The sequence below is a fragment of the Pezoporus occidentalis genome, unplaced genomic scaffold, assembly GCF_034315485.1.
Source record: "Pezoporus occidentalis ecotype Australia unplaced genomic scaffold, CSIRO_AGI_Poc_V1 ctg8, whole genome shotgun sequence".
Classification (NCBI taxonomy): Eukaryota; Metazoa; Chordata; class Aves; order Psittaciformes; family Psittacidae; genus Pezoporus; species Pezoporus occidentalis.
In genome coordinates, this window is record NW_026916158.1 from 7,468,861 (window position 1) to 7,493,313 (window position 24,453).

Sequence of the window (24,453 nt, forward strand, 5' to 3'; positions counted from 1 at the left end):
ATTAATCATGCTGGCACTAGACAGCACACCTGATCAAAATATATTTATCTAATCCAAATAGACAAACTTCCCCATTTCCCCCCTCACCTCCCTTCCCTCCACCCACAGCCACCCCCCATCCTTGCGGAATCAGTATTCTCAAAGTATCATGCCTGTGCTCCTGTGGCACTATTAAGAACTGGGGAACTTAAAAAAACAAAACAAACAACCACCCCTCTACCTCATTGTTTGTTTTATTGGAATTTAATTCTTGTGAGAAAATGGTAACTGTGTTTCTGAAAATTTGTAGTAATTAAACCTTTCTCATTTACTTGTTTCTTAATAAGATGCAAAGATCAATTCGTCCTAATTCTGTGACATTCGAGCCTTACTCAGATGCCTACTGTAATGAATGACTGAGTACTACAAGTCTGAGGTAGGTTGCAGACTTCAATCCTTCAAATTACTTTTCATAAGTAGCTGTTTATGAGTTCATTATATTCCGCTGTGCTTAGTTCTTGCTTTCAGATCACACATGAGTTCATAGTCTAGTGACTATAAAGTACCCCTGAGCCACAGCAAAAGGAAACTACTTTGCAAGTTATATCATAGGTAAATATTATTTCTTCTGCTGATCCCTGAAGAAACCTGAAGGATCCAACTGGCATGCTTTTTAACTGGCAGAAATTGGAGGAGGAATTTGGAGCTAAGCTTTCTTACACTTTCACAGGCTAAATAAAGCTCAAGATATTCCTTCCAGATTCCTCTTTGGTGACAGAAGCTGTGTGTTTAAATGTCTTAAACTATAAACTATTGTGGTATGTACTATTACAACCGATATCAGTTTCAGGAAATGAAGCAACAAGCTGTTGCTTCTTTTTTTGTCTTGTGTTCTGCTCAAAACAGCCTCATGAAGCACCCATAAAGTTGAAATTATTCTTGCTTGTGCATGTCTTGGTACTTATTTGTGAATTCCTGCTATATATAAAGGATTGACAAAGTAGGTCTTCATGTATTTGTCATAAATAATGCAGTATTTGAGCAGTTCAGATCAGAGTGTTCTGCCTTAGTTCTTTGGATGTGCTTGCAGCGCATGTAGGAGCTCAGTGCCTCAAATCCCTGGCTCCTGGACTGGGATTTGCTCTGGTAACAGGAGTAATAATGAGCCCTTCAGACCATGGCTGTTTAGGTCTAACCTCTCGGGCCTGCGCTGCCACTCTGTATGTAGGTCTCCTCCACTTTGAAAATGTTCCAGCAAAGCATGGTGCTATTTCAGGAACCCCTGTCCCAAACTCTACTATCTTGGTAGCATGTGATGAGATGTAATTATCCTACAGGGTCTGGAACAGCAGTCCCACCATTCTAAGAGTCACTAGAAAGTTCAAAGTGAGTTAAAATGTCCTTTCCTGAGCAACTGGTAAAGTTAAACATGACCAGACCATTCTTTAAATTTATCTCTAATTAATGCTGAGGATCCACATTGATTTAAATAACAACATTGTCCATTGTGCTCTGAATCCCTCTGATTGAAAAATGTCAGACTTGTGTCTCAGCAAATCCATACTATAGTCCTAAAGCCCTGACAGTCAGAGATCCCTCAATATCTCAGGTAATACATCTCAAATATGTGCACATTCTGCACAGTTTTGAAAAGGGTGTAAAGAAGAGACTGAGAATCTCACAGCTTCCTCATCACAGAGCATCATTTCTGGCCAAAGAAAAGAAAGAAAACTCTGAAAATGGAAAGAGCCTGTGATGCTGCCGATTGTTACAATGAGAAGAGTGATTGGCAAGAGGAAGATAAAAATAATAATAAAACTCCAGAACACCTTAGTGAATGATCTTCAACCTAATGGTATAACTTCAAGAACACAAAAAAATTGGAAGATAAATTGAGTTCAGCGAAATGGATGAAATTTTGATGTTAATGGGGAGATAATTTTAAACCACCAAAAATGTTTTATCCTGTCTTAAAAAATACTTATGATCCAGTTTGATGCTTACAGTTGCACTAAGATGAATATAACAAATGTCTGATATAATATAGCTACAATATGTAGTTGTGGTCATTTACACATTTAGATTTTGTATTGTGATAAAGCAGTAAAGAACTTTAAAAAATGTTTTTTTCTTTCTGCTTAACATGCCTTGTATCTGATGCATTATTTTGCATAGTGTTTGAAGACCAGCCCAGCACCTTTTTGGGTGAGTCAACATACTAGTTAGGAGCTGATCCACATGCAAACAAATGGTAAAGATTGATTGACTTCAAAAGCTTTGGATCAGGTCCCAGCTGGAGAAATACCTGTCGCTGTTTACAAAAGAAGCTTCTATCCTCCTGGACAGAATTCACAGTGATAATTTCACACCTTCTCCAGGACTCCAGCTTCTGGTTCTGTGAATATTCACAGTTCATATTTATGTCACTTTTGAATATACATGAAAGGCAATACTATGACTTAGTCCTTCTTTATTCTAAAGGAATATTTTTTCCCTCCTCCCCCCATTTTTTTATGATGTTCCAATAAAAGTATTTTGTAAGGTCTTTATGTAAGGTTCTTACAGCACAAATTTTAGCTTTCAAAAACTGCTTTTCAAAGCTGTAGGTTTTTTTTGTATTGTTTTGGGGTGGTTTTTTTTTCCTTCATTCTTAGCTGCAGCAAGAAATCAAATGATACTATAGTTTTTAGTCTTGTAGAGGTTGAAGAGGGCTATTTGTAAATGGGAGAAGGTGCTGAACCCTACTGAGACCTCGAAGGAGGAAGTCACTTCCATAGAAGGTAAATAAAAGAGTAAGTAGACAGGAAGGAACATGGCACTTGCCCTTTTACTCATCCTCTGAAACTGTCTTATCTCTTCTACAACCTTACTTCTCCTCTTGACCTGGAAAAATGTAAACTTACATAGAATCTTAACCAGAATTGCTCCCTTGGACAAACCTAAAGAGTGTGTGTAAAGGGAGAGAAAAATATTTTTATTGCTGTGGAACTATTTATACTGTGTTTTAAGTTCCCAGTGGCTTTGGTAAAATTTTTCAGCCCTGTTGGTCATGAGAAAGAGTGAATACCATGCTCATATGCATATGGTTGCTATTTCCATCTCTTGCTTTCTCTCCATTAATAGAGTTCTTCCCAGGCAGTCAGAAATTGTTAGATAAATGGATTCAACGCTTTCCTTTTCTCTCGAGAGCAAACCTTCAATACAGACTGTGTAGTGGATGCCATTCTAGGACATGTTTGAGATTTGCTTTCAATCATAATCGCCCTAATAATGATTTCTTTTCAAGATGGATGCTTCACATAGCCCTGCATCAAATAAAATAATCTAGATTCATTGTGTCCTGATAGACTTCATCATAGTAGCATTTTTTTTTTTTTGACATTTTCCACTACTGCCACTGTTTTATTGCTGTGAATAGTAGGAAGAACATGAGCCACAAACTTCAACTACAACTACCATATAATCTAGGCCAAATGGAGCAGTCCTCTAAATGAAACTATTAGGTAGCTTTCAGTAGTGTGCATATGTGTTATTGATTCACCTCACCTCAAACAGAAACACTGGTACTTCATGATGGGGAATGTAAATAAGATGATATTGTGTCTGTAACTCCCCCCAAAAGATCTTTAAAATAAAATAAAAATATTCAGTTATTTTCTTATCTCTGTAATTCATTGTAGGTTTGAGTTTTAGAAGTGGAAGTTGCATGAAACTTTCTTTGATAAACAAATTCAAATTATATCCCAGCATTAATAACATTCTCTGAATCTGATTTGGACTACAGCAAGAGGATGATTTCCAAATACCAGAAATTTGGACTGAGAGTCATGAAAGGTATGCTCTTAAGAAGAAGTAATATGTAAAGAGGAAAGGATATCTGAACCTATACAAAGTCATTCTCTTTCAAAATTAAAGGGGCTTTTGTGGAAATTATAGTATGCAGAGTACTTCAAAACTAAGGGAAAAAAAAAAAGAAAAGCCAGCCCAACTGCTAAACCTTTCACGATTTCCAGCTGTATAGAAAATTCACTTGGCGGTTACTCCTTGAGAACAACATGGTGAATAACATACATGAGGGGCAGATATTTAAAACTTCAGTAGTTAAAATAAGAATTGCAGTATTTGAACAGCAGCAGCTCCAGTAGAAAAAGGATCTCTATGGTGTAAACTTGAGGCAACACTCTTTAGAGTTTGTATGGTATGAAATTTTGTTATATTCCCTCAAGGAAAGGTAGAGAACACAGATGGCAGCCAGAGATGTCTGGGAAAGCAGACGATGGCAGCTTTTAATTTTACATCTGTGCTAGCATATAATTGTGTAACATCACTAATCAGCATGAAATGCCTGATTTCTACTTGTGCAGCTTCTAGATTTGTGGGGACAGAATCTCACAAATCCTGTGACTAAATTGCTAACTACATTTACCCACAACTGCTTTCTCTTGCAGCTGATTGAAAAAAAAAATTAAACACCATATTGAGCTACCTTCAAAGATATGGTGTTAGGTAACCTCTATTGCTCCTCATTTCCTCTTTTCTCCCCTTTGCCACTTCCCTGAAACAAGCCAACCACTTGTGCTGGGGAGTAAATTAAAATGTGTACCAAAAGGTTTCCATTCTTCATGTGAAATTTCTCACTAGGACTTCAGATTAGTGTTTCAGAACCACTTTGAAAAATTGGGTTTGTAAACCTTTTAAACTTCTATTTCTGTCTTTTGATGCCGAAACAAGGACTAAGCTGCAGAAAAACAGCACAAAAGAGTGCCCTAAAAAGAGGATCAACCGTGGGTTACCCTTAATTAGAATTTCACAGTGACTTTTGCAACCACATATTTACATGACTGCAAAAGTTATGATGTTGGGAAAGCAATCCTTAATCCTAGATTATCTCTGGCCAGAGAGAGAGATAGCTGCCAAATGCAGCTCTCTAGTTACTGATTTCTTCCATGATGCACTATTTCCAAATAGATTGCTAAAAAAGATGCGTCCATTACTGCTTCTGAATATAACAACATGTGGACCCTGGAAAGATGATGAGTCTCTTTTAAGAACCCCAAAACCAAAAACGAAGGTGGAGAAATAGGAATAATACTTTTCATGACTACGATTTCCACAAGCTTTTTCATGGCTCAAATTATTCTCATGAAAGAGTGAGCATGAGAATGCATCTGCCCTTTTGGGTCAAAATTAGATCTTTGTTTTCCTAAAATTGGAAGTTAAGACTTTCTATCTATATTTTTGTACTTTTAGAAAAATCTGCCATGCTTCTTTTATACTTCTTTGGTTTTTGCTTCACACCCAGAAATTTTTTATTCTGTATCCTTGACCTGATCCACTCAAATCACTAGTTAAGATGACAAATGACTTATTCTAAATGAACATGAGATGCCAGAAGCAGCAGCCTCAGGGAAAGTCTCATCTTGATCCCACTGTTCTACAGCTTCAGTGCATTCGAAGACATGGTGGGGACCAGAACCAGGTGTCAGCTGAGTGTCTTTCTGGCCTGTGAGCATGGGCTAATCTTAGGAAAAAATACAACCCACAGTAAATTTCTTACCTTGAAATGGCTTATTCATATGTAAAACTACCTAGTTTCAAAACTATTAGAAAATTAAAAGTAATTGGAGCTTTTTACTTCCCCCCCCCCCCCCCCCCCCCCCCCCGCTATATTCATTGCTTTCCATACATAGAATATATAGGTCCCCAGTTCAATGTGCTGTCTGGACTCTATATGAGGCTGTTGTTTTTGTTCTCACCACTCTGAAACTACTCTCTATAAAAATGTTGTGATAAATTGGTAACAAAAGCACTGAAATTTATTATATGTCTACCAGTGGAACATCAGGGAAAGGCAATAATAACCAGGCAGAGTACTTCAGAGCTTTAGTGGAACAATCAATGCCTCACAAATTCCCCTAAAATACAGAAGGAAATATTTCAAAGGCTTCACTTTATAGAAAAAGCTGTAAAGATTTGTTTCAGCAGTTGTAAAAGTGGCAGTGAGACAAGTTTTGCCAGTTTCCTCTTAGCCAAAACATTTTTTCACAAAGCCTTAAAAATATTATCTTCGTATGTTCCACTACATTATTATTTGAGTTTTCATCTCATCTGATTTGTCTGTCTCCTTGTCATTTTATGTCACTCATGTCTAAAGAATACAGGTACCAAATCTAATGAATAAAGTAATGCAAAAGGCATAGCCAAGCACCCAGTTATTGGGATGCCATATATTTTTTTTTCATGATAGATAAAACTTCCTCTCACTAGAGTTAGCAGAGCATTCTGCTGCTTATGACTGATAGTACCTGTTAGTGCCACTTACTTTCAAAAGCTTTCTGAAGAATAACAAAAATGCAGCAATTAATTTTAAAAGTGTTTAGAAAGAGAAATTTAAATTCACAATCATGTCACTTAAAGTGTGACAGAGAGCATTCAGAAGGCCGCTGCAAACTGACATAATATTGTTAAAGTGAACTTTACTTACACACAAACATAATCTTACTGAGCCGGAATACCATTTGACCGCACCTCTTTGCCGGTCTAATTTTAATGGCATCCGGAATTTTATCAAATCATTTTAAAACTAACAATTGATCTTCAATTGCCAGTGTTCTTAAATACGAGGATCAACTGGGGAGTGTGTAACTGAGTGTAAGTTATCCACACTGCCAGCGTGCTTAGCCACATCTCCATGGTAGGTGCTTACCTCTGACCTGTAGTAAATCTTCGAGCATTATTAGATAGAAATAATCCAAAGGGTTGATCCTAAACATCATTACTGATCTGTACTTTCTTCAAGCTACTTTGTGTTAACTGCTTGAACAGCAGTTGAAGTAATTTGTTTTATTTTATTTTTATTTTTTTGATTCTTCTCAGACTATGCAATACGAAATAACATTATTTACATGGGCAAATACTGCAGACAGTGATTAGCAGCCTATCCCTGTGTGCAGTAACAGAGGTAGATACTGTATCCATAGTTCCAAGAGGTTCCTAAACTCCTGAATCCTATTCTGGATAATGAATCTGCAAGGAATCTCCTGAGTGAAAAGCTTATTGCCAAAGAAGAATGTTTCGGGAAGGTCTTCATTAATGTTACAGACCTCATAAATGTATTTCAGATTCCTAAAAAATGACACTGTTCCCACGGGTACTGAAGAGAGATATCTGTGTATGAAGTCAGCATCTAACTTCAAGCATCACAGTAAAATGTCTTTCACATGTCCTGATGAATCATATTACCCATTCATGTTCAAAAAAAGAAAATATTTATCCCTTTTATTTTTCCAGCAAAAAGAGGCTGTTATCACTAATATTTATTTTTAGCAAGGATGTGAAATAAGTAGAGCCTAGAGACTTGGAAAATGGCATCAGTTATTGATGGGTGTGGTGGTTGAGGGGGAAACTCTTGGACTGGCTAACAAGTCTTCTTTTGTTTACTGAGATGTTGGAATCAAGAATTTCACATATACCCTTGGGATCCTTCGAAGGAGTCAGTTCTCTTTTTCTCGCTAACATCTTTTCTTTTGTTCTTACATGTCATTATGTGTTTCTCATGAGTTTTCTCACTTTTACTCTTCCAATTCTCTTCCCCCGTCCCACTGTGGGAGGATGAGCAACTGCCTGGGTTGTGCTTAGCTGCTGGCTGGGGTTAAACCATGACAGAAACAGAAAATGCTCCTACACGGAATACCTTTGACTTTTCACATCACCATTTTTATTCCTAGTGCTTATGTTAGAATGAAAAACAGAGGTCATTAGGATCAAAGTATGGGCTTGAAGACATGAATGTGGTGAGCTGAGCTGTCTCTCGGTCTCCCCCAACCAGAAAGTACCGGAAGAAAACCAATCTCTCTCTTTCAGTTCTTCTTGACTCCTTTGTATCTTCTTTCCTGCTCTTCTCTTGCTTGTATTTTTGTACTTCTGCACATTAGAATATCGGTCAAACACCCTCACTAAAAATTATGTTGTTAAATATTTCTGATTTTCATCTTTTTGCTTGACTTTCTCCTCATCTACTGGAGACATCAATGATAAAGTAATTTTCCCCTCAGATGCTTGCCTTTTGCTCATGCCAGAATTTACAATAATGTCAATTATGTCAAATGGGGCTTCCCCATTTCTTTGTAAATGTTTACTGCATGGTCAAATGTGTCAGGAAAACAAGGATCACCTATTATATTACTTTTGGAATTATTAAGAATTTTTATTATTTCCTAACTTGTTATGCACTATGAGTAAAGTGTTACAGAACCTCAGGGATCTGTGTTATGAATGATGAGGAAAGTGTCACACAGTGAATTACTACTGATCTGATCCTTTACTGCTACATAAATTGCATGATTATATTGTTCACCTTAATCCAGATGGTTTTGGTACATAAGGTGGAGACAGAGGAAGGGATTATTTGCTGTTTGCTGTGGAAACCACTTGAAATTCAACCTGCAGGTTAATCTATTATGCAAATGATAATCAGACTAGATGATGGGACTGACTTCTATAAGCTTAAACCTGAATGTACCTTACGTTGTTTAATTTTAGCTAACTACAGTGACAGAGACAGTGTACTCTACTTTGCATAGCAGGTTATTGAAATTTTAATATGTATATATGTATGCATAAAAATTATATACTTATATACTTAAAAGTTAAATATATCTATATAATCCACTGGAAAACAATACTTCACAAAAATACAAATATTGTTCTGCAAAATCTAGTATAGACTTGAATTTTTGTTTTTCTACTAAGAAAGAGTTCTGTTTAATGGAAAGATTTGTTATCTCTGCTGTAAGATCTTCATTGTAGACTCCTGCAGGACAGGTTGTAAAGCTGCAGTTAGGAATCTTCACTCAGTTTACTCTCCACTAAGGACCTAATGACACCAGCTTCAATGCAGTGTTGTCATAGCATGTCTTTGTGATGCAGGAATTGTTACCAAGCTTTACCTGACCTCATTCTGCAGTCTTCATCTTGGGAATCTATCTGATGCATTTTTGGCATAGATAAATCAACCACACAGCTCAATTCCAGAATGTACACCCCTGCTGAATCCTTTTCTCTGTGCTATAGTCTTTCATACCAAATTCATATGAAGTGGTGTCATCGGTCTCCAAGTAAAGAGGGAAGTGAAAAGAGCTCATAGATTAAATTTTAGATTGAATTTTACAATAAAACCTGTATCAAAACATTATGCATTGATGAATATAACTATCTATATAGTAATTTTCTGAGTTTTAATATGCTCACCACTGAGTAAAAATTGTATTACAGGCTTCAACAAATAAAGGGAATAAAGTTGTTAATTGTAATTAGCATTCCTACATATCAAGGCAAACAATCACACCTGTTGAAAAGCAAATCTGTTTAAAAAAAAACCAACAAAACAAACACATAAAAATAAGCTGTTAGTTCACCTTGGAACTTTGTTCCAAAGTTGATTTCAGCCTTTACAAATCTATGTATCCTTCACAAAGCAAAAGAAAAGTGCACCAAAGAAATAAAATTGATGCAGGATTTGAGTTAATGAAACAATTTAAAGTGTGAATTAAGATTGTAATTTCATGTTCTGTCATGTACAGATTTTTATATATATTTTTTCTCAGGAGAGAGCACAAACTAAACTTCTGAGAAGACAAGCTACCTTCTCAACCCATCAGGCTTTCAGCCTTGAGACTACATGACTGTAGTAGTGGCTGTTTTTCTTACCACACAGAAATGTTTTCGTTTCAGAATGAATACTGTGTTGAGAGACCCACAACCCTGCCAAGCAGAATGAGGGCTGTTTTACTTCTCTGGGATGCCAGCTAAATAGACCTAATGAGGAGCTGTATTTAAATCATTTCAAACATCCAAATGAAATATGGCTATTTGCTTTTTATACAAGCTGGCGTATATTTCACTTAAAGATTAGTTTAATTAAAATAACAAGTGATTTTTCATCTGCTTCAGTGAAAACCAGACTTATACTTACAGTACAGATGGAAAGATAGGCTTTCTGAAAAGAACATCCTGAAATCCCAATCATTTCATGTGAACATGATATACCTCCATATTATACACATGCATGTTCTGACCAATTACATCTTAAAGAAAATTGGGTTTTTACTTTTACTTCTACTGTTGGAAGTCACTACCAGAATTTGAATTATTCTGTTTCTAAAACTTTAAGCCATCAGCTTCCTTTGTGCAACTGCTGCCATGAAAAAAAAAAAAATTTAAAAAATTGGCATTTCTTTTATGTGTGGATACACACTATTTTCTTAAGCTCATCCAATACAGTAAGCTATACATCAACAGTTTGTTTTACCAAGACAGTGTTTTTATCAGAACTAAAATTGGAATTCTGGCTTCCATCGTTCTCACAAGGCTCAAAATTACCACCAAAACAGTTAAGCTTTTTCTGCCTGTGAAACAACAAGCATCTGACCAATCAAACAAACTTCCATAGTAAACTTACCCAGTTTTTGCAAAAGTTGCCCAGTATCTCAGCATGGACCGACTTAAGATTTCTTCAGCTTTGGTGTAATTCACTCTTCTTTCTAGGGGCAATCCGAACACAAACTCAATCTCATAACCGTGCATTACTCCCATCCACTCTGGCCAAGGGAGCTTTGAGGATCGATGTTCAAAGAAATAAAAGAATGCATTGTGTCCTAGGTGTGCAAATTTTTTTGTGAATTGTATTGCAGGACATATTATGTTGTAGTCACCAATAACATCATCCATGGCATCACGGTACTGTTCTGGCTTTTGCTCATTTTCCCAATCTGTGTACTGAAAAATGATCGATTCTATTGCAAGTTGGCTTGCTTCTGGAAAGGACACAGTTAAAGCTGTTTCAAATTCTGTTTTATTGATCAAGCCATCACTATCCTTGCTGAAGCCAGGGACTCCATATACTAGAAATGCTGATCCTTCATCTTTATTAACACCAACTAAGATCTGTGTTTGTTTGAAATGGCCATTCTCAATCAATGTTTCTGGCATGTCAGAGAGAAAATCACCATCCACAGTTGGACAAAAAAAGATTTGCAAAAGAGTGTGATATGTTACAACAAAAATTTCATTCTCCACTATATCCTTTGGGTCCTTGTCTTTGAGGCAGAGAATTAACTCTTTCTCATTGTTGGTGGGACACTGGAGTTGTTTAGCTAAAGCTACTGTTCTGTTTCTGGCTTCAGATGCTGTTACTGCAGCCCAAGGGGCATTTGCAGATCCACTTTGCATGATGGCTCTTGTGAATAAAGGATGGCTTTTAGGAGAAAGGATATGGTAGCTGACAGAAGCCGAGCCAGCGCTCTCTCCAAATATAGTCACACTTTTTGGATTGCCTCCAAATGCTGCTATGTTCTCTTGGACCCACTGAAGCGCTAATCTTTGATCAAATAAACCTGCATTTCCAGGAGCTTCCTTGTTTCCTGGCAAAGCCAAAAATCCTAATGCACCAGTCCTGTAGTTCATGGAAACTACAATGACTCTTTCTACTCTGGCCAGAAACCTGCCATCATAGACTGGTAGGGAACTTGACCCAGTCTCAAAGCCACCACCATATATCCACACCATGACAGTTGCATTCTTGGGTTTGGGGGAAGGGACCCATACATTAAGGTATAAGCAGTCTTCACTTAGGTTAGTTTTTGGATTCCACATCTCTGATCCAGGAAATCCTGGATAAGTTGTATCTATAAGCTGGTAACAAGAGTTTGCATGTTTTGTGGCATCCCAGACTTCTGACCATTTCTCACAAGGCTCTGGTTTTTGAAATCTCAGTTTACCAATGGGTGGCTGTCCATAAGGTATTCCAAGAAAAGCTGTCACAGTTCCCCCCAGTACCTGCAGGCTCATCCCTCTGACCCTGCCTTTTTTGGTTGTAATGATGTTGTCTTCAGGCATTACCTTCCTGACAAACATATACAGAAGAAACCACATAAGAAATCTGGCATAGAGACTTGTGCCATTTGTCCAAACCATGATGCCTGAAACAGGAAAAAAGAAATCTAGAATTAGTATTGTAATGTATTAGTACCAGAGCCAAAACAGTTTAGTCAAAAAGGGTGTAGATCATCCCGAGGGCATTGAAAATAAGGTGGTACTGCTGCAAAAAACTCAGAACTATTTTATCATAAATGCTTGTTAGTTGTGTTGTGAAGACTGCATTTGGTGTTTAGGATTTGTTACAGTACTTCAGATAAACTCAGTTGCCAAAAAAATCCATAGAACTGAAGAAGACGGACCAGGGAAGGTAAAGTCATATAAGCCCATTTCTGACTACTTCAGTTAGCAGATGACTTAACCACTTGCATTTCCACTGGCATGACAAACAGGACATTTTATGATCTGTGACAGAAAATGCCATGCCAGACTAGCCATTATTCTGTTAGAGGTTACTCTGGCATTTGTATTCTCAAATCAATAATGTGATAATAAACATCATTAGGCACAGACTTTTCCGACACAAACACACATTCCATAAACACTTAAAAGGAGCTTGAAGCCTAGTTTTAATCCAAGAATTTCCAGGTCCACATAAGTTTTGAACTGTATGCTGGTCTCACAGTAGATGCCATTAAGATGACATTGCTATAAACTCAAAGCACTGGGTGATTTCACTGTCCTACTCCTATGCTGCAAGATGTGAAAGTGCTTGAACAAGTGAAGTACATGAAGGACTTCTGAACTGAATGTCAGTTGGTGTACAGAGGTTCACCAAGACCTAAATAAAATATTTCTTTTGAGATCTTTTTCTCTAAAGAAACTTGACCAACCATCATAGTAATGAGAAGTAGTCACACTTCTACTAAGAATAAACATTAAAATCCTAAAAAGCCAAGGTTTTCTTTAATATATGTAGGAAGTGCACAGTAATTTAACTATAGCCTGGTGTTTGCTTCCTGAAAACTTCCAATGATAATTAATATTATCTTAAAGCTAAGGGTATAGATGTTTATTATGTACCCCATTTAAGCATGCTAATAGTCCTATTTAAGCCAACATTTTCAAATGCTATAAAACCCCCAGTATCTTCCCCTCGAAAGTGAAAACTCAGGAAAAGACTATTTGCTAAAACCCATTTCTATGGTTTACATATTTGAAAACGTTCAACAAAGTTCCTAATTTTTGCTTGTTGCCCTGTCATACATAGTGTACTCTGTCCTGCCACTTTAAACAGGCTATTCTTTGTTAATGAGAAGCACTTGTTTCCTTAAAAGGAACTACTCTAATTTCTGTGGAAAGTACAGCTGTGGCTTAATCTGAGCTCCTCCTGCTTGTTTGCGTATTCTTGGAAATGAACTAAGAAAATGGTGGGGGGGGGAGGGGGGGGGAAGGGGAAGAGGAAGGGGAAAAAGAAAGATTGTGCGCAAAGAAGTTCCTAACTTTGAGATAGCATCAAAGGAGAAAGAAGAATCCCTAGAGAAAATATTTTATCATCCAACTGGTAGAAAATAAATTTTAGAAAACGTAAGCATTTATGCTTTTGTCTTTTTATTAAAGAAAAAGATAAGGTGGTAAATGGGGGCAATAGACTTCAGAGCTGGTCTAACACTCCATGTAGCCTTCAGCTTGACTTTTAGAAACAAATGCCCCCATATACGCTAAACTTTAGAGACATGAGTAGTCAATCTGGATGATTCATGTGGTCCAGCAGCTCCCAGTAAGTTTGGGTAAGCAGAGGCTTGCTCTGTCAGCATGCGGTAGCCTCACAGGAGTCTTATATAATTTAGCGGTATTTAGCTCCTATCTCTATGTGTCAGTCATTTCTGTTCTGTTCATTCCTGTAATAAAATCTTTAAAAGGCTGGGTGAGGAATGTTACGTAAGGATTAGTTTAGGGCTAAACTCTTTCACCCTGTCTCACAGTCAACCGAGGCAACTGGGGTGGCTGTGAGAAATGTAAGTGGCAGGGATCTGGTACTTGAGCATCCAATGCACAGCACTGTGAGATAGGAGAAGTAATTTCTGCAAGTCTGTGGTTTCGCTGTCACTGACTTTCTTCACATATTCACTTCTAAAATACCACCCAGGATCAAACCACAAAACCAAGCTGGAAATAATAAAATTTCAAACTTCATCATTATGAAGAAGAGAAAATGACCCTAAGAAAAGCAAGAGATGTTGAAGCTCCTAAAGCTTTCAATATCTAAGTAGTAATTAAATTAACTCCCCTCTTTACTTTCCTGGTAATTAAAAAGGAAAAGGATGGGAGGAAAACACTGTAGCATTGCAAGACAGAGAGGCATAAATTTTCAACCTAAGAAGTTTTAGACAAAAATTTTAGTAAGAAAAAAATGAGAAAAAAATAATTTTAATGAGCTCTTTAAAAGAACAGGTGGCATTTTAAACAAAAAGTTTTAAATAGATCACTGAAAAATGCAGAAGTTTTGTGTTGCTGAATGAGAGCACTTGTCTCAAGGTACTCTGCTAATATTAACGAAAATAGAAAGAGAAAGGGGATTATTATTACACCTTGAATGTATGGCAAATATTACATTTAATAAGGTTTTAATGTTGCATTAAAACAAATTCAACAACATAAAGTACACTGAGCAAAACAAACATTACTGGATTATTACTGTGCGAATAAAAGGGTCAGAAGATTGCTTTAGCTCATCAGCATTAACCGAACAGAGACATATCACATAATGTATTTGCATACTTTAAAAAGCTGCTGCTGTAGTACTTTCCTCCAGCAAAAGTTAAACAGGCTACACTTTTCTATTCTTATTCATCAAGGGAACACAATTTACTTCAATGACTATTTCTTCTTGCAAATCTTCACCCAGGCAAGAAATCTATACATAAGACTATATAATCACTATTTAAATAGAAAAGATGGTTGAATTAATAAGTGATTTCTAGCTTAGCTTAATTTACTTAGCCCAGGATCCCTTGGATAATGCCAAGGTCTGATACACATGCCTGCTTACTCGTTCTGTTTGCATAGCAGTTTTCCCAAGAGAGCAACAAATGAGCAGAGCTTTTAAAAGTTCCCAATCCCCTTGCAAATCAAGCTGAACTGTAAATTAATCTGGCAGACAGAGATGTGTAAATAGAGAATCACTTACCCCTCTTCTATTACAAGAACTACAAAGTTTTTGAGAGTCAGGATCTTTGAATACTTCAGGGAAAACGCAGATGCAGCTGCTGCTTCAGCCCGTAAATTGGACAGTACTGTCATTATGATCAACTGTTTCTGACACAAAGCTCGCGAGAGCTGGCAGCAGCAACTTGATCTGCAGGCAGCCATTCCTTACAGTCTGACATCCGCTCAAAGGCTATTCGTATAGTTGTACAAATGCTACAGAGATAAACTCATTTTGGAGCAAGTAAGGAATGAGCTTCTACAGGAAAGGGAACAGACAGAGATTTGTTCTTAGCATGGAGCAAAACTTTTAAATCTAGAAAGATAAACAGAATTATAAACATAATAAAATCCTGCCTCTCTTTCCTTCATCTTGCTTAGAGCACCAATCTTACCTGTACTTGTTTTGTTGTTGTACAGCTCAAGGTTAGTGCCATTTTAAAGTACCTCAAACTTTTCACTGTAAGATAAGGAGTTATTTTTGGGTTTAAGCAACTGTGGCAGATAAAAAAGGAGTGTCCTCTACACAGACATGTCAACAACTGGCAAGCATCAGTTGCATTACTTGACTCATGGCCATCTGCAGGATACGGCAGAAAGCTTCATTGTCCTCATTTGATGTTAGGGTTAAAAATGGTACTCATATAGTGTCACACCCTTTTTCTCCCTGCTCTTAGGCTTCAAACACAAAATCACCCATGCTGCTTAGTACACCTGATACCCTCCTTTTGCCTGAACCTTTTAAGCATTTTTCCCACCACAATTCAGCACTTCAGAAGCAAACCCAGTCTAAACTGCAGGTCAGAGCTGTCAGGGTTGCAGCTACAGACATGTCCTGTAATGCAGGGGGAATATTTAAATTGCAAATATTTTGAGGTACAAATGAAGGCAGAATAGAGAAGAAGGGTGGAGAAAATAAATAGACTGCATACAACCACTTGCAAAATGTCATGTCAAACCCACATCCCCAAGCCACAACTTGAAACCAGAAGACCACCCCTTGGTGGTGAGGCTGCTGGCCCCCTAGCATTGTATCTCTGGTTCTGCTCTGGAAAAAAAGAAACTTTTTCACTGCTTCAGGTTTACTTCTACTGAGAGCTTTTGCTTACCCCATTAGAGCTGAAGACAATTACAGTCTCTCTGTTTAATAATCAAACTACAGTTCTGTTTCAATTACACAAAAGCAATATTTGGCAATGCATTGAACAGGAATAAAGCAGAAATAAAAAGTTAAGTGTGACGTTTATAGACCTTAATATGGAGACTACAAATTATTTTTAAAAGCTACCATATGAAAGAATGTTTTCATAGAGAAAATCTTAAGAAAGTATGCTCATTCAGTTTCTCCCACTAATTTTACTGTTTACTTTTAGGATAAGAACATTCAATAGGTATATTGCAGGGACATGTCCATTGGAGATAATATGTCCCTGTGGAATATTAAAGCAGGTTATAAAACCTTAAGATTTCAGTGTGGAAGTATCAAATATAATTGCTAGTTGGGAATTCAGAATCCTTAGTCAAGATTGTTATCTCAGTAATATAAATAGAAATATTTAATAACAAAATAGGATTGATTTGGAATCATCAATAGTGACAATTCTTGCAGATCACAACTTTTCAAATGCAGTTTCCTGCAGGAAAAGCTAAGTTGTGATCTTTAAATAAAGGCAGTATTCAATGTTCTCTGACATGCACATTCACTGGCTTCGTCTAATGCCTCTTGAACTCATTTGGAAATGTGGCCAGGTGACATACATTTGCTTCATTACCATGACATTAGGGGAATGAATCATAAGCTCAAAATCATGTCAGAAGTCACTATTAAATAAAGCACTTCTGATGCTTATGGCAAACCATTGTATTCTCAACCCTCATTGCTGCCTTGAGCGGTAGAGAAACAGTAAGATACTCAAACACTAAAAATGTTGTTTCAGGTTTCATCTGTTTTCCAGCATCGTCTGTATTGTCCTGCATCAGCTGTCACTGCTGCTCCCTTTCCCTCTCCTCACCCAACTCTTCTTCCCAGTACAGTGCCAAGGGAACCTGGAACAGATTGCTGCTCTGAGCCAAACACAGTTACCAAATACAAAATGTGGAGCATTTCTATGGACTCTGACAAGGTGAATCAACTGTTTCAGGCTGTTTCTTAGGTGGTAGAAAATACTGAGTTCAGCCTTGGGTTTAACTGGATGTCTTCAGGGAAGGGGGTCATTAGGACAGACTGTTTAGACTGTTGCTTTTCTCTATTATACATTAGTCTAATGTTAAACTATTTTGCTGTCCTTTTAAAGAAAACCAAGCCCTTTTCTATAATTCCTTTAATTAAAAATTAACATATAAATTAAAGTTTTACAACTGTGTGCTGTGAAAGACAACACTTATATTTTAGTTATTACTTAGCTTACTGTCCTGGGTTCAGCAATAACAGTCATTTTTCTCCTTCTTGGTAGCTGGTGCAGTGCAGTGTTTTGACTTTCAGCTCAGGAACAGAGCTGATAACAAGGATGTTTTGGTTTGACCAAGGACTTTGTGAGGCTCATGCTCTGCCAGGGAGGAGGGGAAGCTGGGAGGAAGCCGAGACAGGACACCTGACCCAAGCTAGCCAAAGAGGTATTCCATACCACAGCATGTCATGCCCAGGATGTAACTGGGAGTTACCCAGAAGGGGTTGGAAGAGGCATCGGTCAGAGCTTGGTTGGGCTTGGGGGTGAGTTATCGGTCAGCTGGTGGTGAGATTGTATTCTCTTCCCTTGTTATTTCCTTTATCATTGTTATTATTGGTGGTAGCAGTAGTGATTTGTGTTTTACCTTAGTTACTAAACTGTTCTTATCTCAGCCCGTGGGTGTTGACACAGGAGTCACGGACAATGCAGAGATGATCAATGTGATCAAGTGATTGCCAAATTTATTACAAAGCCTTAACTCCTTATATACCGTTTCTTACAGCACTTACAGTGATTTGGCATATTATGATTGGATACATGTCTTGAAGACCCTTAGTGATTAAGCACAGGTGTGAGAACTTGACCTCGAAAGCTTGCCAACAGTCCACCGTTCTCATTAACTCAGTGAATTCCAGCTTCTTCTTATCTTGCTTGCTTAAGCTTCTTCGGGCCTCTCATGGCCTTGCTGTATCTTTCAGGATTATTCAAAGTTTATGTACCAATTATGCGTTCTCCTGTGAGAACACTGTCTCCACACGTGGGATTTGCATTCGTTTCGATTCTCCTCTCCATCCTTCTGGGAGTAGAGGGAGAGCAAGAAGGGGGTGGAGTGAGTGATCGAGCCCTCTGCCTGGTTTTAAACCACGACAGTTCTTTTTCGTGCCCAACGTGGGCCACGAAGGGTTGAGATAATGACAGATCTGACCAGCTGACCGATAACTCACCCCCCCCCAGCCCGACCAAGCTCTGACCGATACCTCCTCCAACCCCACAGTCTCCCAGCCCTTCCGGCTAACTCCCAGTTACATCCTGGGCATGACGTGCTGTGGTATGGAATACCTCTTTGGATAGCTTGGGTCAGGTGTCCTGTCTCTGCTTCCTCCTGGCTTCCCATCCTCCCTGGCAGAGCATGAGGCTCACAGAGTCCTTGGTCAAACCAAAACATCATTGTTATTAGCTCTGTTCCTGAGCTGAAAGTCAAAACACTGCACTGCACCAGCTACCAAGAAGGAGAAAAATGACTGCTACTGCTAAACCCTGGACACTTACTAAAAATACCTGCTTGAAAATTAGAGATTAAATACATTTAAAGCCTTTAGTAATTCGGTGTAGACTGGTCATTTTCTCAGTTTTCCTTTGGGAGTTTGAAAGGAAACGAGGTACAAACTAGCAGATAGAACACCATACATATACATGTGTGTGTGTATATACATATATAAATGCTGTTATAAATATATACATATATACATATATACATATATACATATATACATATATACATATATATATATATGTACATATACTAGTACTTTTAGATAGATCCATCTATCTACCTATGGGGGTTCCAGAGGGTTACGTAAATTTTCATTGAAGGCAAGGTTCTTGAATATCACCAACAAAGACAGTGGTGTCTTTTCATTATAGAATGTGTACACATACATATGAAACTGATGTCACACTGGTGTATGAGTTTTATATGGGAGGTGTCCAAGTCTCTTAAGAAATGAAAGCAAAGGCCAGCTCTAGGAAAGAATGTTATTTAGTAGGCTAAGAAGTAGAGAGAATTTAAAAAAAGACATACTATAGAATTATCAACATTTTTGTTATGATTTAGTTCATTATTAAACTGCCCTTTGGGATATTTCCTAATCATATATACACTTATTAATATCCTAAATTATGCACATTCTGGGTTATCTTCAGGATTTACCTAATAGAGCTGGGAAATCTACGAGAGATTCTGAGCTTTCAAGTTCTACTTGGATGTGGAGAGTCCCATTCATCAGCTTTGATCCTGGCCTTCCAAGCAAACTACAGCCTCACAAAGAGCATCTGGGCTCCTGTAAATATAACTGATCTGAAACGCTTTGCAAAAAAGTAAAGGAAATCTCATATGAAGTGTGTGCATGTGTGAGGAAATATTTACATGCTATTAGCATGAAAAATCATAGAATCATAGAATGGTTTGGTTTGGAAAGGATCTTAAGGTCATCTAGTTCCAAGCTCTCTTCCACGGGCAGGGTCACCTCATCCTAAACCATGTTGCCATGGCCTTGAACACTGCCAGGGATGAAGCATATTTTAGTTGCTGAGGGGAAAATCAAAAGGCAAATTATAGCTAAAATATATGAAATATCATTGGTATGAAAATGCAGGGAGGTTTTTAAAAAATCCAGGCCTGGTAAGATCTTGAGCGGAGGCTTGGCTGTCTCTCATCCCTGGCTGAGTTTTTACACTGAACATCTGTGTGACCTTGGCTCAAATCTTTGAGAAAACCACTACGCTGTGAGAAAAAGCTGTGAGGAAAACAAGCAAACTCAAACTGTACAAGATAGGAAAGGTAAAATTGCCACAGTTATGATTGCCAAGATGGAGACAGCAGTCCAAGGACTCAGAAGGAAAACCAGAAAAGCTGCAGGCTGTGGAATCTTCATGTAAAAAACACGAAAGGAGTTCAGCAGCAGCAAGGAACTACTGATGTTTGGCTTTGGAGCTTGCTTTCATGTTATTCTACCATGCATATTAGGAAATAAATACTTTCACTTACTTGCAGAGCATCTTTCCATGCCCAAATACAATGACCCAGAAAGGTTACACCTTCCTCCTCCTTCTGTCTTTCTTTTGCAAATCTCATACTTGGTGCTGTACAAAACACCTTTGAATACCCCTGAACATAAACCAGGGTCACCCTAAATAAATCTGGAGAGAGCTTAAACATTGCTACAGGTGATTGTGTCTGGTTGTCAGACCTGTTTGAAATTCTGTTGTTATTCTGGTTATGCAAAGAAACCTCACTCCAGAGGAGCTTCCAGGAGTAGCAGAAGTTCCCAGCCACAGACCTGAAGAGTACTTTGATCATATTAGGAAAATTGTCTTAGATACATACCGTGAAAATGGATACCAATTTATTAACTATACAGAAGACACTAACAGTCATATAAGACATTAAACATGATTATATTTTCCTCTTATTGGTTCAATTATGATCTGCTGTACCTTTTTCCTTATTACTCTAATTATAGGTATAATTTCCTCTTTATTAGCACAATTATGGTCTGTACCTTTATAAAATTCTTGGAGAAATCACAGCCAATGAGAAAATACAGCCAGTTAAAAGATAAAGGTATTATTGTTGCTATTATTTCTTTTGAATGTTCACTTACTCTTAATTCTTTATGATACTTTTACATAACTCAGTATTTTGTCTCATATAGGGATCAGATTTAATAACGTAAAAAAAATAATGAATGTATATACAATATATCTTGCATGATGTTATTTTAGCCTGCTCTTTTGCTTGTAACAGGCAAAATTGGAGTGTCAGCAAAGAGCTGAAATCATGTGTGAGCACGATAAAGCTAATTAAATTATGTTGGGTTTCACAGATTTCTGCAGAAGATTAATTAATTTACAATATAACTGGTTTTTATTTTTGTTTCCTTTTTCTTTCCTACTGATAGTAAAGTCTAACTGCTTTAAATTATCTAAAGACATCTGAATAACCAAGCTGGGTTACTGGTAATCACCTACTGACAACAGTGTGATGTTCACAAGGATAACATGTCCTCTCATACCGAAACTCTGTGAATAACTAAGGAGTTTGATGAGCTCATTTGAATTTGTTAAGTAGAATTTGTATCTGGAAGGTGGGAACTCTTCCTGATTCACAATTCTCTCAATTCTCACTCTTTACTTTAGGCCTTATCACTAACATGATCCTCCATCTTTCAGTTTCTGCATCCACAGGAGGGATACACATCTCTAATGAAAAATGCCATAGATATGTTCAAAGGTTTATCTTAAGCCACTGCAGTTTTCAGATTTCAATTTCATCCAGCATGTTGAAAATAGGAATGAAAGAATTGAGCCTTGCATCAGGACCTGCTGGGATCTGCAGGTGGGAAGTTACAGAGGAAACAAGTTAGAGAGGAAAGAAGTGCCTCAGTCTCATCTCCAATAAATGGGTTAGAGCACCTGAATATGATGCAACTATGGATTTTAGTGAAAATAATACGTGTTTGTTAGGAGTTAAAACTTGAGATCCACTTGTGCCCTGTTGTTGCTCTATGTGGGTCTGAAGCCTGTGAGAGAGGAAGTTTCAGAGGTTACTGCAGCCCACATGCAATGAAAGCAGCTGGGCTGCACCTTTTCAGTGGCTTTAAGTAGGAGGAAAGAAGAGTAGATGTTGGTCAACATCAGGTCACAGGATGTTGTTTTATTTTTCCTCTCTATGCCTGCATAAGGGCAAAACTAAAAAATATTCCAGAGCACTTTTTCCTTTATTTTCTATAATTCTCAGCTGGTTTGATCTCTTCACCTATGTGTTTCATGAAAGAAATATAACTTTGGGAAAAACAGACAACCATGGAAGAGGTTGTGCTTATTTTGTTACCACAGTGGCACAACTGATCTCTGCCATAGGGTCATGCCCAGAGATCATTCTGCTCATAAAAGCTCAGACACTGCTGAGCACTGTTGTAGTCCCATCAGAGAAGCAAACTCCCTGGCCCCTTCGTTCTCTGCATGTGTAACTGTTGTGTAATCATGAAAATCTCATTATAAACATCTGTGCAAATTTTTCAGGAAGATGCCATAAGTGGTGAGTATCAGGTAATTCATCACAGTGCCAACTGCTTGGAAAACAAAGTTGTCAGAGCAGGTGGCTTAGCGGTAAAGTACAGTAGACTCCCTCAAGTCTTGCTATATGTCTGTGCATTAAGTACATAACATTAACTTAAAGGTAATATGATGTTCAAAATACAATGCTCCATATGAAGTTCAAGGATATAAATAAAAATATTAAGAGCATATTGGTTCTGACAAAACATTAATAATATATAACTATTAGAAAACATTATTTTGTAAGAGAGTTATTCTTCTTCAGTAACCTTCATTAGTTTCTTAACACCATTCTGCTTGTGATTATTTTGCCCTATGCAGATTTCTGATATATTAAACTACCCCATAAACTCATCTTTTCTTCCTCTTGCCTTTGTTTGCACAAAAGAAATTATGGAAGCCTGAAACAACACTGACTTTTCCAGCCTCTTTCTCCTTATGATGTAGTAGCATTTTAGCATTGAAAACAATCCGTAAGGGTATTTTTCCTTAGCAGGGGTTGCAGCAAGTTGAAACAGGGAAGGAAACTTCAGTACACTGATAGAGAACATGGCACCATGGACAGACCTTGAGGACCTTCTCTGGGGAGTAAAGGCATTTTTAGCACTTGCAGGAACATTATGATTCTCTGCTCATTCTCTCACTTTTGCCTGAAGGCAGGTTCAGTCCACAATGCAAAAAGACAGCCCATAACCTGAAAGACTTTCTATTGAAGTTATCAGACCAAGGTTACTGGGAAACTGAAAGATGTGCCCAAGATCATAAAAAAGACTGACGTGCATTCAGACACCCAGAACTTTAGAACACCATCATTCTTGGTTTGTTTTAAATCCCCCAGTTTTATAGCTGCAGTTTGGTAGGTTTCCTCTCAATATATTACTAAAGGCTGAAGACTTTCTGATGGTAATCTTGAATAAAAGCAGCATTTCGATCCATTTTTCACAGTAAACAGAAGCCAGTCCCTGGGATTCAGAGGCTGCAGTTTCTAAGTCACACACTGGCAAAAATCAAAAGTTACTGCAGAATAGTCCTGTGCTCCTGAGCTGATAGACACAGCATGGGGAAGAAAAGGCACTTCAGAGCAGTCTGCCCAGGAGCTGCCAGTGGCTTTTGGAGCCACCACCACAGCTGTGAATCTTTAGTGCACAATAATTAATCATAATAAAGGTTGTAGTGAGGATTTGGTCTGGAAATGGATTTAGAAGGCACAGATGGAATATTATGGCACAAAACCACGTATCTTCATTTTTGCCAAAGCAGTGACTCACATTGAAGAAAACCCCCAGTTAGGCAGGCAGGTGCTGCTAAGTTAAGTTTTACACAGTTCGCTTTTCAGTGCCTATCCAGCAGGAACACAGCTTTAATAAAATGTCAGTCTATTTCCTAGTGCCACTGGAGTAATAAAGTGCAAGACTTGCTAAGATTTACTCCGTGAAAACATTCAAATTATTTTAATTTTTGTGTTCATGCAAAAAAACCTTCCATCACCAGCTGATGAAAACATTGAAGATTTTGAATGTCACACAAAGAAATGTAAGTGCATGTGGTATTGCCTTTCTGATTAAGCACACTTGGTTTTATATATGAACTGTCCTCAGTGAAAGGACATTTACCAGTGTTTAACATTTAACCTTTTGAAAAGTGAGAAGCAATTTGATAACTTTCTTATGCTGCCTTTTCTCCTCCTTTCTTTCCACCCCTCCAATTTTCAGTCAGCCCTTCTCAGTGTTGCCAAAAAAATGTGCAGCGATGTTCCTACATGCAGAGTATAAAATATAGTTTTTCTAATAAATGTTAACAACAGCCATAAAACAGCAAAATAAGATAATGCTAAGAAAACCAATCAGTAATACTCTGTGCAAGAATTACGTATTGGTGCATGAAATAGGAAAACAGCTGACTCAAAAAGGGCTTTATAGAGAAGCCTGGAAGCTATTTCAAGGGAAAATGAGCAAGAAATAAAATTTATCAAACGTTGTTGAGGTAATTATACCAAAATGGACAGGAAACAATGTGTTTGATGAAAGAGAAACCAAGTGAACAGATCCAGTTCTTTTCCATGCTTCTCAAATTATTGTCTTTCTGGGCTTAAGTGATCCCAGTGCAA

General features: G+C 37.7%; 1 protein-coding gene across 3 annotated transcripts in view; it reads right to left on the minus strand.

Annotated features, from left to right (window-relative positions):
* The window catches only part of BCHE (butyrylcholinesterase), a 320,419-nt gene that overhangs the window by 13,009 nt on the left and 282,957 nt on the right, over positions 1 to 24,453 (minus strand). For 2 of the 3 annotated variants that reach the window (XM_062602896.1, XM_062602894.1), the window contains exon 2: positions 10,439 to 11,957. In XM_062602896.1, the coding sequence (XP_062458880.1) occupies positions 10,439 to 11,952 (1,514 nt within the window). In that variant the 5' untranslated portion in view covers positions 11,953 to 11,957. Of the gene's footprint in view, positions 1 to 10,438; positions 11,958 to 15,043; positions 15,194 to 24,453 lie in introns of those variants that run through there. The other variant, XM_062602893.1, reaches the window with a different exon arrangement.